The sequence below is a fragment of the Sesamum indicum genome, linkage group LG6 (genome assembly GCF_000512975.1).
Source record: "Sesamum indicum cultivar Zhongzhi No. 13 linkage group LG6, S_indicum_v1.0, whole genome shotgun sequence".
NCBI classification, from domain to species: Eukaryota; Viridiplantae; Streptophyta; class Magnoliopsida; order Lamiales; family Pedaliaceae; genus Sesamum; species Sesamum indicum.
In genome coordinates this window covers 9,860,086-9,877,469 of record NC_026150.1, presented here as the reverse complement: position 1 = coordinate 9,877,469, position 17,384 = coordinate 9,860,086, and the positions used below count along the sequence as shown (strand labels likewise).

At 35.9% G+C, this 17,384-nt stretch overlaps 1 protein-coding gene across 1 annotated transcript; it reads right to left on the bottom strand.

Annotated features, from left to right (window-relative positions):
• Positions 67 to 2,711, bottom strand: LOC105164425. Its single transcript, XM_011083076.1, has 2 exons — positions 1,169 to 2,711; positions 67 to 827 (listed from the first exon to the last, which is right to left on the bottom strand). Exons 1-2 carry the CDS (start codon positions 2,709 to 2,711, stop codon positions 67 to 69), a joined length of 2,304 nt encoding a protein of 767 aa, XP_011081378.1.

Here is a 17,384-nt window from a genome sequence, read left to right as displayed (position 1 = left end):
CGAGAAGTGTTGAGGAGGAATAGGCAATGGTCATGAGCACTCTGTTTAAAGCCAAACTGCTGCAATTTAAGTGTCAATTCGACGTTCCACTAGCGCGAAGCCTGCTTCAGGCCGTACAAAAAACGTCTTAATTTGCACTGAGCCCGCTGGAGGAACCATGTAAATCTCTTCGTCTAGAAAACCATGAAGAAACGCATTGTTCACATCCAGTTGATGGAGTGCCCAACCATTAGCGGCAGCAAGACTGAGGAACAATCGGACTATTACCGCCTTCGCCACTGGAGAAAAACTCTCCGTGTAATCAACCCCTTCAATCTGATTGAATCCCTTCGCGACCAAGCGAGCTTTGTATCGTTCTATGCTGCCATCAGCCCTCAGTTTCACCTTAAAAACCCACTTGCTGCCAATAGCTCGCTTCCCAGGAGGAAGAGGCGTCAAAGTCCACGTTTGGTTACTTTCCAATGCTTTGATTTCATCATCCATAGCTGCCCTCCATTCTGGATATTGCATAGCTTCTACAAATGAACGGGGTTCCTGCAAAACTGACAAAGAAGCTACGAACGATGTGTATGCATTGGAATTGGAATGCAAGATGGATGAATCATGTTGACAAATGAAATCATCGAGCCACGTAGGCTTATGGCTAACTCTAGCAGACCTACGAGGGAGCTGAGATGTGGCAGGGGGAACATCTGTAGGAGAAAAATGAGGAACTGTAGGGGTGATATCTGCAGGAGAATTTGGAAAAGTGACAGCAGGAGGTGGATGAGAGTTAATGGATGAGTGCTCAAGAGAGTTAGTGGGATCATTGGAAGCTCCAATAGTAACTATAGGAAGAGGGCAAGAGACAGATTCTGTGGAGTGATTTTGAGCAAAGGAAATACCTCCTCATGGAAGATCACATCTCTGGAAGTAAAGAGTATGTGGTCTTCCATGCAGTATTTTGGTTGCTTTCATTTTCTGTGATCATTTTGCACAATTTTCACCATGTTTGACTCAATTTTTCACATGGTATTAGAGCGAAGTGTTTTTATTTTGGTCTCAAACTGTGTTTCAACAATGGCTGAAAAGGTTTGTAAAATTGAAGGTACTTGGTCCTTGTGTTTGATAAGGTAAGTCCACAAAGATCTGCTATAGTCATCAAGTATGGTCAAAACATGATTGCAACCTGAAATACTAGGAGTTTTGTATGGCCCCCAGAGGTCTAGATGGATCAAAGAAAAAGGTGAAACCGTGTGCGAATTACTAGGCTCAAAAGAAACTCTAGATTGTTTAGCTTTAGGACATATGTTGCATTTTGTCTCAAAAGAGTCATCAACAAATTTACAATCAGGAATATGTTTGATAGCTATCATTGGGGCGTGCCCCATTCTTTTATGCCACAATGAGCTGTTACAGTCTGTAATAGCAGAAAAGGAAATGGGAGTGGGTACAGTGGAATGAGCAAGAGCTTTACAAATAGGGGATTGCACAATGTAAAGATTTCTGGTTAGTATCCCCTTTGCCACGACCTCCTTAGAGACCTGGTCCTGCAAGATGCAGCTTGAGTAGGTGAAAGAAAAGGAGTAGGAACTATTTTTGCAAAGCTGGCTAACACATATGAGATTAACCGAAAAATCTGGTATGTAAAGAACCGAACTAAGAACAAGCGTATCAGTAATTTTCACTGTACCAATGTAAGTAACAGTCTTGATTGTGCCATCAGGTAGATGAATGACTTGTGTATGTGATGGAACAGAATAGGAAACAAAGTAAGATAAATGAGCACACACATGATTCGTAGCTCCTGTGTCAATTATCCATTCACCCAAATTCAAAGCAGAAGAACAAGAAGCATTACCTGCGAACTGTTCTTCATAGTTAACATAGTTCGCGTAGTTCGAAATAGGATCTGAAGGTGGTTCCTTACTCCTCATAAGCTTCAATAATTCTGCTACCAAATCAGCAACTTCAGCTTTAGGTTCAGAATTTGATGTTGAAACCTCTCCAGTGCCTGCTCTCTTTGTTTCTATGTTTGCAACAAGGTTGTAATTTGTCCCATATTGCTTTTTCTTGTCATTCAACGCCTTGTACCGTTCTGGCGTACCGTGGAGTTGAAAACACGTATCCCTCAAGTGCCCAGATTTGTGACAATGGGTACACATCATACTGCGCTTATCTAAAAAAGGTCTTCGCTTCTGTGACTGTTTGTTTAAAGAATCTTTCTTATTTTCTTTCAAATAAAACTGATACGCTGCATTATTCGTGCAATCAGCAAGTTGAACCTGCACGCTACGTTGCTGTTCTACAGCAAAAAGCATAGAAAATGCCCTCTCGATATCCGGCAAAGGATCTATCATTAAAAGCTGACTCTTCTCTTTGTCAAAGTTCTCATGGAGACCCATGAGGAACTGCATCAGTTGTGTTGTTGTGTGCCTCTCACCAATAGCCTTGTTGATCCCACACGTACAGCCTCCACAAGTACATTTAGGTGAGGGAGCTAGACAAGATAGCTCGTTCCACATCTTTTTCACCCTCGTTAGGTAGCAAGTTAATGTCATATCCCCCTGTGAGATTGTGGAGATTTCTCTCTGTATCTGATAAATCATAGGTCCACTACTACGTTCGTATCTCGCTTCAATTTCAAGCCATAATTCTCGTGAAGAGGTCACATACACAAATCCTTCGACTATCTCATTTGAAATCGAATTCCATAGCCACGAAGTAACCATAAGATCCGCTCGTCGCCACTACTCAAACAAGGGAGAGCCTACTGTCGGTCGAGGAAATGATCCGTCTATGAAATGATCCGTCTATGAAACAAAGTTTCATCTTGCATCCTAGAGCAATATACACTGCTCTACTCCAAGTCAAATAATTAGATCCGTTCAGCGGTGAAGATGCCAGCACAAAACTGAAATTATCTGAAGGATGCAAATAAAGCACCTCCTTCTCGTATTGATCCGCTTCCATCGAAGCCGAATCCGTCATGTTCAAGTGTTAGATTGCAGCGACTGCGTAATTGATCAGGCGAAGATAAAGTATCCAGAGACCTTCAATATGAAGGCTCTGATACCATGTGAAAAATTGAGTCAAACATGGTGAAAATCGTGCAAATTGATCACAGAAAATGAAAGCAACCAAAATGTTGTATTCCTCTGTTTTCTGAATTTGATACAGAGCATATATGAAGAAGAATGTTGCTGTTTTAAATAACAAACTCCCACCTGATTCAACTAACTCAACCGCCTAGTCAGACCACGTGGCCCAATCACAAGATGAATAATTGACGGGGACGCTGACTGTACAATGTAAATAACTAATGAGAAGAAAACGCTAAAGTAGAAGTAACGATTCCTCCAAGCTTCATCTTCTATCCTGCATCCAGAAGATCAACTGCATCTCCAGCACCTGCAACAGCTGTATCACTCTGAGTACCATTTATGGAAGCAAGATCTGTAGTGATGAGGCATACTCCAACAACAGTCTTCCTCATAAAAGCAACTGAAGAAATAGAACCTCTAGATACATGAATTCTATTTGGCTCCCCAAGGAAAGGGTATCTCAAATAACTGACAGAAAAACAAGAATAGGTCAAGTGCCTGAAAATTACACAAAAGATATGTTCAAAATGTAATAACAAAAATTCAGGTTCGTCTGTAAATAATTGATACAGTTCGTCTTCCACATACATGTTTTCCTGGATTGGGTAGAAGCTGTAGCACCCCCTACTCGCTACGTCTAATTATCACTATTTCACCCTTTTTTTTTAATTAGAACTCATTCTATAAGTAATTCTCTTTCAACTCATAAAATAAATTCTAATTTATTAATATAATACATATATACCACAAAAGGTAATAGATAACTCAGAAAGTTTATATTCACCCTCACTAGATGTTCTCATTTACATAACCTCAAGGAAAATCATACCACAACTTAAAATACAAATCCCGATAAAAGACCAGAATATTTAACACTCAACAATCAAAAACTCTGGCTTCAGATGCCACGACTGACCCACCTAATAAAGACGACGGCACCGCTCAAAGTCCAATGTAGCTAATCAGTGTGACTTATCTCCTGAAAAGTACGTGGCAAGGAATGAGTTGTCTACTCAATAAGTATAGCTTATCAATCTATATATATATACACAGACAAAGATTTACGTACATGCAGTCACACCGACAACAGTCATTCGTCATACAACAACATCAGATATAAGCAGTAATACATACTCACAACTGTAAATCAATCCACGACATAATATTCATTCGTTATCATTTATTAGTTAAGGGCCCACTTACTCTAGCTGGAGTACATCAGTCAATGATTTCGCCGGCCATCATCATATCATATATAGCACAGGATACCCGTTGTGTGATATCCCCACACTCTTTTACTCCAGCTGTTTAGCAATATAGCACAGGACATCACAACAGACATGGTACCCCCACACCACCCCAATGTGTAGCTAACAACACAGGATATTCCCCGCTGTCCCGGAATACCCCAGTACCCTACGCGCCATGGTACCTAGCTTAATTCAGATATTTCTCATATCACATCATCATTAATCACATTTTCATAAAACCATTGACTGTGCTTCCACTAGGTAAGCATCATCTTTTATTTCAATTCACAATCATCATTCTATTCTTTACGATAATTATTTCCTCAATAATAGTCCCCAAATTAATTTCATACAACAATTAATTATACGATCATGTAATCATACCACTCTCACGTCCAACCATTAAAAACACATATGACACATAATACCAATTCCACCAATGTTAGGGTAATCTAACATCCACAAGTAATTATATAAACAATCAATATACGAAAGCCACATATAATAATATAAAGCCAAGGCCATGATCGCATCCAAGAAACCAATATATATAATACATACAATACTACACATATAGATATATATATAAATCCGATTAGCTATACTTACCTTAAATCCCAAAATGCTTCGATTCCACGAGGGACTGCTCAACCCTCTACTTTGTCGTCACGTCCTATAATAGAATATTATACATATAATCAATATATATACAATATCATAAACACTAAATAACCTATTATATAATGTTTGTACATTTTCTATCAATCTTTTAATATTCTATTTATATTAAAGTCCAACCCCATGTTCCATTTCTTTCAAATAACTACCTTTTCTAAGCTTCTCAAACATATATTTAATTTATCAACAAATTCATAAGAATTCATTTAATCAAACCCCTTATATATACATAACTATCATTTTTAATAACATCCGTAAATTACATTACCACTGAAACCTCGTTTTCTCTCTTTCATAACATCATATTCTTTAAATATAATTTTTCAAAATATTTCTATGAATTTTCTGTCAATTTATCGTTGCTATACAATTTAATTAAGCAATAATACATAGAATTACATATTTGGTTAATCATTGCGATGAAATTGTGTAGATTGGCTATAATAATAATTAAGTCTAACAAATCTAATAATTTAATTAACCAACTATATCATTTTTATATCAAATGTGATATTTAATTCGACTCTAATTTAAATAGCCAAAATCATAAAATACTCCGATTAAATAGTACATCGCTCAATATAAATCATATTTAGTAAAAAAATTAATTAAATAATATAATTATATAAATAAAATAATAAAATCCGTACCTATGTTTTCCGTAGTTGCTGCGTCAGTGTGGGTGTGTAAATGTGAGTGTGTGTGCAATTAACATACATATATATATATGTTTAATGGTTGGTGAGGCGGTGGCAGCACATGCCACTGCCCACCATCTTTTTTTCTTTTTTGTTTTTAAAATTTTTTTAAATAATTACTTTTACATCCTTCCTAATTTTCTTAATTAATATAATTTACTACCAAATATTATAACAAACTTCAATTTAATCCGTTCAAATTTTATTATATTTCAAATTTAATTTATAATTTATTTACTAATTAAATCTAAATTTTTAATAATTATCAATTAGTCTCCCAATTACGTAAAAAATTCTACATATGTCACAGAAGCACTATGGCGCACCATGCTCTATTATCAGCTATGATTTATTTGTAACTTGGAATATCTACTGACTTGGTTTACTTCCGTCTACTGTCCTTACAGGGCATAGCTATCAGCACTTTTCAGGTTGTGTTAGTGCCAACAATTATTGGGGGTAAGCTCAAAACTGTTGAACTTAATCTGAATTATATCTTCCTGGCCCATTTAGTCATTTGTCCAGAATCTATTATATCTATTAATCCTCTATATCTCTTCAAAGGTCGATTGACAGTCATGTCTTGGTCAACTTTTTATGTTTTGCAGTTTTATCAAATGAATTCTTTCCAAAATTCACCTAAAAAATAGTTACCGTTACACTTTTAATTGGAGTTATCCTGACCACCCTCCTCTGCGCTAGCTCGGTAAGTTCACAGGTTAAGAAACTATAAAAGAATTTTATAATAGTGAATAGTTAACTTCCAACACCACGTTTCTCCTCCTCCCTAATCCCTGTGTCCGGCACTTTTATTTTTTTTTTTTTGTTCCAAGTTACCATCTCAACTTTATAAAATTTTTCACTTTGCCATTTATAATTATTTTTCAACCAAGTCTTTTGTTGAAATTTGAAAAACCACCATATGCAGTGCACATGTGATATTTAACGGTTATGCGATGTGATACTATTCACATATGAACAACATGTGCTGTTTTTTCAGCGGAAAAACCAACAAAAGACGGTCATATATGACAAAGTGCAAATTTTGCTAAGTTGTGATGATAAATTAACACAAAAAAAAAAGTTTCAGCGGCAAAGTGTAAAATGGGCATAATTCGGATGGCAAAATATAATTGACCCAGAAATAATCCACAAAAATAATCACTTGACCATTCCATAAACCTCCTTTACATCTCCATCCACAGAGTTCCGCGCTCGTATTTCTATTGGCCCAGAAGCACTTCACAAATCCTCTTGTGGCCGTACCCTCTGCGGGTAGCATCGTTTGCATGGCGGTAAACTTCTTTAGCTGGCGTTTGAGTACTTGTACACATATATCCCTCACACTAAAGCATTCTGGTGAAGTTTTTTATCATTCATTTTTTTTAAAAAATATATCTTGCAGCTGGGTGGAAGTGCTCTTGCTGTGTTCTAGAGAAACCAGCCAATTCCAGTTAATGACAAGGACGATTTCAAGGAATAGGAACTCAAATTGGCTATTGGTATTCTGGAGGTATGTATGAATGTGGTCTACCAATGAGACTACTACACCTTCTGGATTGCTTCAATCAAGTTTTTAGCTTTAGGAACCAGAAACTAAGGATTGTTTTGCGAAACTTAATTTGTGTTTTATGAGTGTAGGGATGCAATTTTCTCTTGTTTGGCCTAAGTTGCGTTACGAGATTATATCAATATGTGATTAATACATCAATATTAAAAAAAGATATAATAAATTAACATTAAATAAGATGAATATTCAACCCTTTAGTGCACTCGAATCCATATTCTCTTATTTATTTGTTGGGGTAAAAGGGTGTTTGCAATAGTTCTGCCTTTCTAATAAAAATAAGTGGTAAGTTAAGTAGTAGTAAAAGTTGTTGGAATTCTTTTATAAAAAAAGAGGGTAATTTACAATCACCTCCTTTTTGATTTGATATAATTACAAATGTCTTTTTGTTATTTGAAAAATTATAAATATCCTCCTAATTTTGACGTCCACTTAACAATGGGACCATTCTGTTAGGTTTTTATTCAATTTTTTCGGCGAACTGATCAAAATGCTTTTTTGGATTATAAATTATAATTATATATATTTTATAATTTCTTAAAATATTTTTATGAACTAATATTTTCTATAGATTATTTATTTTACCACCCTCATTTTTTTTTAAAAAAAAAATCAACAAGGGTAAATTAGTAATGTTCACTTCACCATTTAGGTGCTGCATAATTATTTTCTATTTGAGGGAGGTATTTGTAATTTTTTTAAATAATTAGGAAGTATTCGTAATTATGCCAAATTTCAGAGGAAATAGTGGTAAAACCCAAACAAAAATTAAAAGTGAAAAAAATTGAAATTAGAGTGTTTAAAAAAATAATTTAATATTTACAGTTTCACCAATAAATTGCAGAAATTGGTAGGGAGCTGTTTATAATTTGTGTCTTAAATGAATCAACTTAAATCAATTTAAGTAGCTCAATAATAGAATCTGTAAGCACAAAAATTACTTATTTTTTGTCAATAATTTTTTAACAATAAACTGATAAAATACTTATTTTTGACATTTATAAATACCCTGAATTTAACATTGTGTAACACATTATTATGGGAAAGAAAAGTTATTATTAGCTAATATGTAGCTTTAGTATAATTTTTGTTGAAACTCGGATTCCTAGTGCATAGAAATAGGGAAGGGACTCTCCCTATTTCAAATTTCAATCAATTTTGCTCTTTTTATCTCTCACCAATGCCAACCATCTTTCCTAAATACATTTGGATTAACTCCACTATACAAACAAGATACGACAAAATACAAAATAAGTATAATATGATATAAATACGATAAGATATAATTGATCAAAGTTTAGGACACGATACAGTTTTGATATAATTGTTTTTATAATTTTTGTGTAAAGGAGATATATACGTCAGTATATGTATATGATTGATGAATAATATATAAAATGAGAAATACTTTCATTTCAATTATATGTCAAACATTAGTAAACTTGATTTGTAAACTAAAAATATTGCTAAAAGAAAAAATATAACTTCTAAAAAATTAAAAAGAAAATGAGGTAAATAAAATCAAATGGGAAGATATTATTTATTTGATTAATTTTAAGAAATTTTTATATTTTATATTCATAAAATATACAAAAGAGAAATAAATTTATAGTGTCAAAAACGTAATTGCCCGTATTAGTATGGTGTTAAGTTTCTTTTGATTTAATTTTTGAAAGAGTGAAATGCCGCCTCTCACAATAATTGATGCAGCATTCATGCTGCACCGCATAATTTTTTGAAATGTTGATGCATATAACTAACAACAATTTAATTATTTTACTCCCTAGTAATATTTGGGCTGCAGCATATCCAATTAAGCCCAATTAAAGTTTCATGACCCAAACAGTTACTGGACAGTCAGAGCCCAATTAGTCCGTGGGCCCGTGTACCAGAAGCTACCCACGTTGTTTTATCTCTCTGTATTTAAAAGTCGGCCCTTTCCTTTCAATGCTGAGATTTTCTTATCCTTTCATCCAACTTCAATTCTCTTCTGTTCCTCTGCACTCTGCCCTGCGGAATTCTAATTATTGCCGGTTTTCGCCCCCTATCACCAGGTAAATTTCTAGTTTTGCATCGACTAATGGCTTATTTTGATCATATGTGTCTTTTTTGCGATAATCCGCGACAATTTAGCGATTGCTTGTGGCGGTAATATTGATATGGTGTTTTTATTTTTTATTGTGAATTTCATATGATTTCTGAGGATTATCTGTCTGTTTTTGTCATTTTTGGAATTTGGTAGTGTTGTTGGTTGATTATCAGTTAGTTGTGATTTTTCGGTTTTAATTTCTATCTATGATTTTAACTAGAAGATATTTATTTCTGAAAGCGGGGAGAATTCTTTAAGTTCGGACGTGGAGTTAGTTTCGTGGAATTTGAAGTCGTTCGTTTTCTTGGTAATAGGTTTTGGAATTTTAGTAATGGAAATCATCGAGTTGGGCTTGTTGAAGTTTGTGCGTTTGAAGATATTCATTAATTTGGCGTGATCTGAGTATTCCATTTTCCTTCTATTACTTGTGTTTTTACTCCTGGATCCTTGTTGAGGTGGAATTTAAATGGCTATTGGCCTGTGGCATATATACAGCTGTTTCTTTGCAAAGCAGATTTCAAAGGTTTTCGAAGTGTTCAGAAATAATTGATGAGTTGGAGGTCATATGAGTCATATCCTTCAATAAGTTAGGACTTAATTACACATATGAATACAGGATTCGAGTTGGTAGATAAAATCACAGCTTTCACTGCATTTTTGGCATAGTTGTAGGGGCTTATAGGTTTTTGTTCCCTGGCTATAGATCATGTTCTATAGTAAATTGTTGACTGTTACAATTATGCCTCCTGTCTAAAGTTTAGGGGCTTCATTGAAGTAAAAGCATAACTAGGGACTTATTGTTGTGTTATGATATCCTTACCATTTTCCAAATTTCACTGAACTACTCAGGCACACACAAAACAGGTCATCAGTATGATTGAAAGAATTCTAGATAGCTATATAATTCAGATGGGCTGCAAATGCAGCTAACATCCATAGCCTACTTAGAGAATCCAACAAAAGGTAACCCCCATCTTAATCAGCAAATGGTCTTAAGCGGAATCTTAACCAATGCAGTGAATCTTTTGATACAGAGATTCATCTTACACTATATTCAAATGCTTCCTATTATGAGATGCCAATCCCAAACTAGCAATCAGACCCTCACACTCTAAGAACACCCTTAACTAGTTCATCCTTGAAAGGTTTACAATGAGAAGCAATAAAAACCATGTATAAAATGTTAAAAGTACCATAAAATTTCACAGCAATATTGAGATATCAATAAGCAAAGTGTGGATATGATGAATCCCGAAACAAAATTCTTATATATTACTACTTTCTACTGATCTTCACTTTGTAGTTCATGAGATGAGCACATCGGAGTTTTCTTCAGAAGAATATGTCATAACAGAAGAATACCTAATTCTCTGATTAAGTCTTACCCAACATTTGTCCATCAATTCACTGAAGAATATCAAATTAACAGTGTCATTTTTCTCTGTTCAGGTCTTTAGCATTTCTGGGTCGACTTTAGGAGACACATGCACATGCACACATACAGGGGGTGGGGGTAAGGGGAAAGGGGAAAGAAAAGACCGATTGGTTTTTCAGTTAGTTGAGAAAGGATCCAAATTCTCTTTCCTCTTATTGACCTTGGACATCCAAGTTTCCAATACTTCAGAATGACATGTGTTTGTGCGTGTGGGCAGCCAATAGACATGTCTCAAATGGATTGGCAATGCCGGGATTACCAGAAACCGAAATTCCTTCTTCGTATAATCATGTTCCTAGTTTTTCCATGTTGAAAACTGGTAAGGTTCAGATAAAGCGTGCATATGATATCAAATAACTTATTGTAACATGTAAAATTCAACTAGCAATATGGAAGTTTTATGAAAAGATGAAACATGAATATGGAGGAGTAAGAGAAACATCCATGCTTGTTCCATTTCTCCAAAGCTATCCTTGATAAATTACAAACAAGAATCTGCATTTGCAATATGGCCAAAAATATCTGCTGTCCTAACAAAAATAAATGCTAACTGCATATGGAAGAAAACCCAAAATAAATTACGGGCTACTTGAAGGAGGGTCTTATTACTTTTACCTTCTATAGCTAAACTTCAATTGAATCATTCTACTTGGTATTGCCAAATTTCTCATTCTTTATGATTACAAAACTGTAAAAGTTTATAGAAGTATGTAAAACATTGAGCAAAGGCAAGAAATGCTACATGAAGACAATCTAAAATCAGCATAATCTGATCCAAGAGGCTACTACGTGGCAAGAAAGGTAGGCACCTTGGAAGTATAAGTGGAAGCTAACTGCAACATAGAGCGAAGCCGTTTATCATGATCTGATGTATCTATTTTGGTATAAATATCAACTTAGCTGGTTTTACTAGAAATTACCTAGTCTTTGAATAAGCATTAACTCCAGCAATTTTATGTAATTTCTGAAGCACTTCAGGCTTGTGTAGCAACAGTTTAGCGCATCTGTTTTGGAAAAATATAGTCTAATGGGTCATTAAGTTAGGATCAAGTTGACTACACAAGCTTCTTGCTGCTATATATTTGGCCTTAGTCTTCTCCATCTAATATATTTTTGATTTAGGACCTGAACTTAGTAAAGAACAAATGATGCCGTTCTTCTATGTTTTACTTTAATACTAACTTTTCTCCCTAACCTTTTATTTCATCTTTGAGTTGCTCCAGAAAGTTCACTACTACATCCTAATATTTTAATGTCTCCTTTGCTTTCTTGTTGTTCTTCGGAGATCTTATTGTAATCTGTCCAGAATTTATGCATCATTTTCCCTTTAATGTCTGGCAATAAACCCTTCTCTTAAGTGATCATTTCTTCAGCCTAACAATCACTTGAAGCTCCACCCAGCAAACAAAGCCTACTGTGCTCCTTCACACCTCTAATTGGATTAATTCATGGTTTCAATTTCTTTCCACAATCTCAAGCAACTATCAAGTCATTCTATAAGGATTCATCATTCATCTTCTTCAACACCTATAAATAATTAAACATGCTTCAACAACAGCTCCCTAATGCAAATAAGACATCTCCAACTACTAACCATAGTTTCCATCCAAGAGAAATGGGAATGATATTAAATGCCAAAAAGATAACCAAAGTTTTTTAATGCGTTTTTTGTAATTTATTTCCTTGTATTCTGCATAATTTAAGTGTTACTCCAACAATCGAAGCTGTGGATGAGAAAGTTGTAGCATTAAGCATCGAAGGTTTCTGTTCAAACATTTTCCCTATGCTTGGCTTTGTAATTTGCACACCTATACTAGGTGTGAAATTTTAATTTTAAATGTTTTTTTTTATTCTTTTCTCTCTCTTCTTTCTTTTCTCTCTCTTCTTAAATCTTGTCGCAGCCTTCTTCTCTCTCTTTCTCTTTCTTTTCTTCTTTCTTCTTTCTTATTATATGTATTATATATTATTTAATATATAATATTTGTGAAATGTAATTAATATTTACTACTAAAAAATAATTATTAACTTATGAAATCATTGATATTAAAGATATTTAATATCAATGCTACTTAGTTAAAATATGTAAGACTTTTCTGCCTAATGGAAATACTGTAGCAATTGCGTACACTGGATTGATCCTTGCCTGCAACAAAACCAATCCAAATAATCGCCATTCCACTTTTGTCAACGCTTGACAAGAAAAATGTCATGCTACATACTCTTTGAGCACATTTTAAGATGCCTATCCTGAATGAGGTACAAAGGAGCCATTTTTCAATCCTTGTCTCTTTTCATTGGGAACTAGATCCAAAGCGAAAGTATCACACAAAATTAGTCTATCTTGCAGCTTTTATAATTTCTAAAGACTCATAACGATTCATCAATCGAAATTAAAGAATGCCACATATTAGTCAGTTTAAAACAGATGCATGATGACCTGTTCCGATATCCCATGGAAGCTCTGGAACATTCTACAACATGAGTACTAACAATGCAGTCTGTTCAGGTACTACCTTACAACATAGAGGTTTTGCAATGGAAACATGGATGATGGTGTGCTTCGCCTGCAATGGTCACACACATCAAGGGGACAGGACATAAGGAAACTCCCAGAGTCAGCTCATGGCTGCTCCCAAATCTCATAGAGCTCACATTTCAAATCTTCATAACAAATTTGTAACTCACTGGCATAGAGACTGTTACCCATAACCAATAACAAAGGCAAGAGGCATGATTTTTACTACCCACTCTGAGTACTTTCAACTTGTTTAATCATTGGCCATATTAATCTCATAAGGCTTAGGTATAACCTCTGGCATACCCAGAAATAATGTAGAATAGATAATTGTAAGGGATTCTATTGCTCACGGGTTTAGGTCCCCCTTCATTGAAGATCAACCATTTCCTGGTTCTACCGGAAAATCCCGCATCCCCAACGAAACAAATTAACAAAATCATCAACCGAATTTTTGAACTTGCAAGCAAAGAACCAGAAAGTGTGAAGAGATACAAAAGTTTAAGCCAATTAGCTCACAATACTCACCTCGCCACTACATTAATTTAAAAGCTTCAACAAGCAATATACTTGAGACAAAATTTAGCCATCATACAGAAGAAAAAGAAAAAAGACAACCCATCCCAATCCAAAACAGAATATGCACCATGAGTGTCCTATATTGTTCGGATTCACCCCAGCTACTTCTTTGAATAAGATTTTGAAAGATATTCTTCGTCCAATGCCATTGTTCATGGGTTTACATTCCATCTATCGGTGCCAGTATCGAAACCTAAATCAACGTAATGGATTTCCCAAAGAAAATACAAATAGCCAACCTCTCAAAATTCAGAATTTCGGGAATCAAATATCATCGCTTTGTTTTTAGTTCCATCCTTCTTTCAACCTTTTTCAAGAATTATAAGCAGAATATTTGTGGCATCTAATCCTTGATCGTCAAGAGCCAAGAGAAATACCTTAAAAGCACGAAAAAACGACTGATTTTTTTCCTCAGTTGACTAGCGGCGGCGAGCCGGCGGAGAGAGGCATGCGAATTTGCTTTCGCTGTCGATTTTATTACGGGTTCTGTTTTGGTAATTTTCATTTTCCACCCAGAAAATACCATATAAGTACTTTCCAGCCCTCAAATAAACAAAATAACACTTTTCTCCCCACACAAATCGCCCTGTCTTATTATAACCCAAAAAATTGATTGGGATAAGGGCTAATTGGTGGACAAAGAATTAAAGAAATTTTTTATTAATTATACTTAGTCCTTTAAATAGTATAATTACATTTTATCCCCTTGAATTTTTAGAATTATACTTATAACCCTTTTCAAAATGCTTTACAAACAGTAAAATTATCATCTTATCCTTGATTTAAAAATTCGAAAAAAAAAAAATGAATGAATGAAAATTTTGTTAAATGATCATTCTGTCTATGAAAGTAGTTGTAATTTTAGATTGTGGGAGGGGTGAATTTAGTAATTTTGTAAAGTTGAATGAGCGTCTTTGCAAGCTGGAACTGTCTGGTTGTGTTTTCATTTTCAATTTTTAGTCGAAAATATGTTGTTTTCAATTTTGTGTAAATTTTCATCTAAAATGAGAATATATTTGGATGAGTTAATGAGATTGTGTTTTATATTAAACTGTAATGTCAAATCAATGTACTTTTATTTTATATTGAAATATGATATCAAATTAATATATCTTTAATGAAAATACGCATTGATGGGTATGACCTAAAAGTTATTGGCCCAAGGATAAATGCTAAGCCCAAGCCAGGCCGGCCAGCCTAGGAGAAAGTCTACCCGTCCAAGGGCACTACACTTAGCCTAAGAAGGAAACACCTTGTAGGCCTACTTAGCTCAGCCCAAGAGAGAGCCCATCATACCAAAACCTGTCCAAGGTGATGGAGCTATTGGTTGACCCTCCAATGTGAAGCACCTCCTCAGACACTACGTCAACCGCACTTTCCCCAGCCTTGCTGGGTGCAATCCAACAAGTAGTTGCAGCGGCCATTCGGGAGCAGATCATGGTACTAGTACCTACTCGCTCAACCCCTGTGGTGGAAGCAGGCACCTTCAAGGAGTAACGAACAAAAGCCCACTAGAAGGAGGCATTGCTGTAACCGGGGCCCCGCCATTGGCAAGGGCTCCCTACTGCAGCTCCCTAAGGAGTTCCCAACAGTGACTGGCCCAGTTGGAGTGTCTTCAAAAAGACCTCCAGGACGTGTAGCACTAGATAGCAGGAGTCCTAGGAGAGGAACAATAGGGTGTCCCCTTCACAGACATTGTGATGGCGGACTAGCTCCCTACAAATTGTTGCACCCATGTTATCTTTGAGTATGATGGGTCGATGGACCCTCAAGAACACCTTTCGCGTTTTGAGAATGCAGTTTTGTTGCACAAGTACACGGACGGGATCAAGTGTTGAGTTTTCGTCACCACCTTTGCTAGGGCCGCGTAATAATGCTTTAACCAGTTGCCTCCTGGAATAATAGTAAGCTTCCAGGATTTCAAATCTTTTTTCCTGCACCAGTTCACCAGTAGCCAGAAGCTTCGAAAGATGGAGCTCAGCCTTTTCGTTGTACGCCAAAAGGATAACGACCCCCTTGAGGGAGTACCTTCAAAGGTTCAATAGCGCGGCCTTGGAAGTACCTTCCGCCACACAAGAAGTGAAGGCCAGTGCCTTCTCACAAGGACTCTTGGACGGGGATTTCTTCATGCCAAGAATCCTGTTTTGAAGTTCGGTGTCCTCTTGACTCGCGCCGCCAAGTATATTAACATGGAGGACGCCCAAGCTACCAAGAAGGAAAGTAGAGGAAAAAGAAGGAGGCTAGGGAGGAGGGCCCCTTCAAGAAACAGCGCACCAAATTTAAGGACAAGAATGCACCCTTCCATAGGATCCATGCCGTTTACACCCCTCTCACGGTGCCTATTATCCATGCCCTTACGGCGATCGAAGGAAAAGATTTGCTCACTCGCCCCCGATCATGGAGAGAGAAGGAAAAAATATAATTAAAAAAAAAAGAAATAAAAAAAATTTAAAATTCAAATCTGCACACCTTCACTAGGTGTGCAGAAACACAAATCCAAACATAATGAATATGTTTTAACTTTACAATATTTGAACTTAATTGTATTAATAACTAATCCAGTTCGAATAAGCATTTTACAAATCAAGTTCAAATAATCTTACTTTTTTAAACGCATTTTATTAATTTTTTTAGTAATCGAATAGAGTTTAGAAGTTTATCAAATTAATAAAGTAAAATCGTGCTTAGCTAGACTCTATTTCTTACATTCATCGTAAAAATACAATAGGAAAACATATAGTTGCAAATTATGGAAACACGACGTCGAATAGTGTGAGGATTACCTTATCCTAAAACAGTTTAAAAAAAGCACGCTTCTGACTTCCGCCAGCCATTCTTGCGCCAGGGGTTGGGGCCGATAATGTCAGAGCTAAAATTGCTTCGATCAGACCCATTTTTTCTTACGAGTCGAGTTTGCCCCTTCCAAGTAACAGTTTGATCAAGAGAGACGAGAAATCAAACTAACCACCGGATTAAAAATCACAGATTACTGAATTCTCAGTTGTAGGTTGCGGTGAATTTTCCTCTTCTAGGTGATGGCGGATTCAGCTCCGTGACGATTGCTGTGGTTTGAGAAATTTGGCGGAAATCAATGCTAATTGGGGGTAGAATTCTCTCCGTAGGGTGTGAGGAATGTGGATGGTTGATTCAGTTTTTCGAGACTTCGTGTTGAAGAGCTTCAAGGACGATGATGGAGAAGCAAAAGCCGCGGGCAGAAATTGTGGGGTGGAAAAAAGTTTGGTTCGGGTAGGGGCAAGTCTGTCATTATACGGAACTTTGACCTGGCGGAATCATTTAGTGCTTTGGAAGTATCGCCAGCCTTTGCTTTATCATTAGAGTAGAGATAGAGAGCGCGGCTGTGGAGGTGGTCTAAGTTGCTTGCTTGTTTACTTGAGGTAAGTTCTTCTTGTGCTCTCTAAATTTTCTTTTCTTTTCTCTCTTTTTTTTTTTGTTTAATTGATATAGGCTACTTATCATGTGTTGGTTTCCT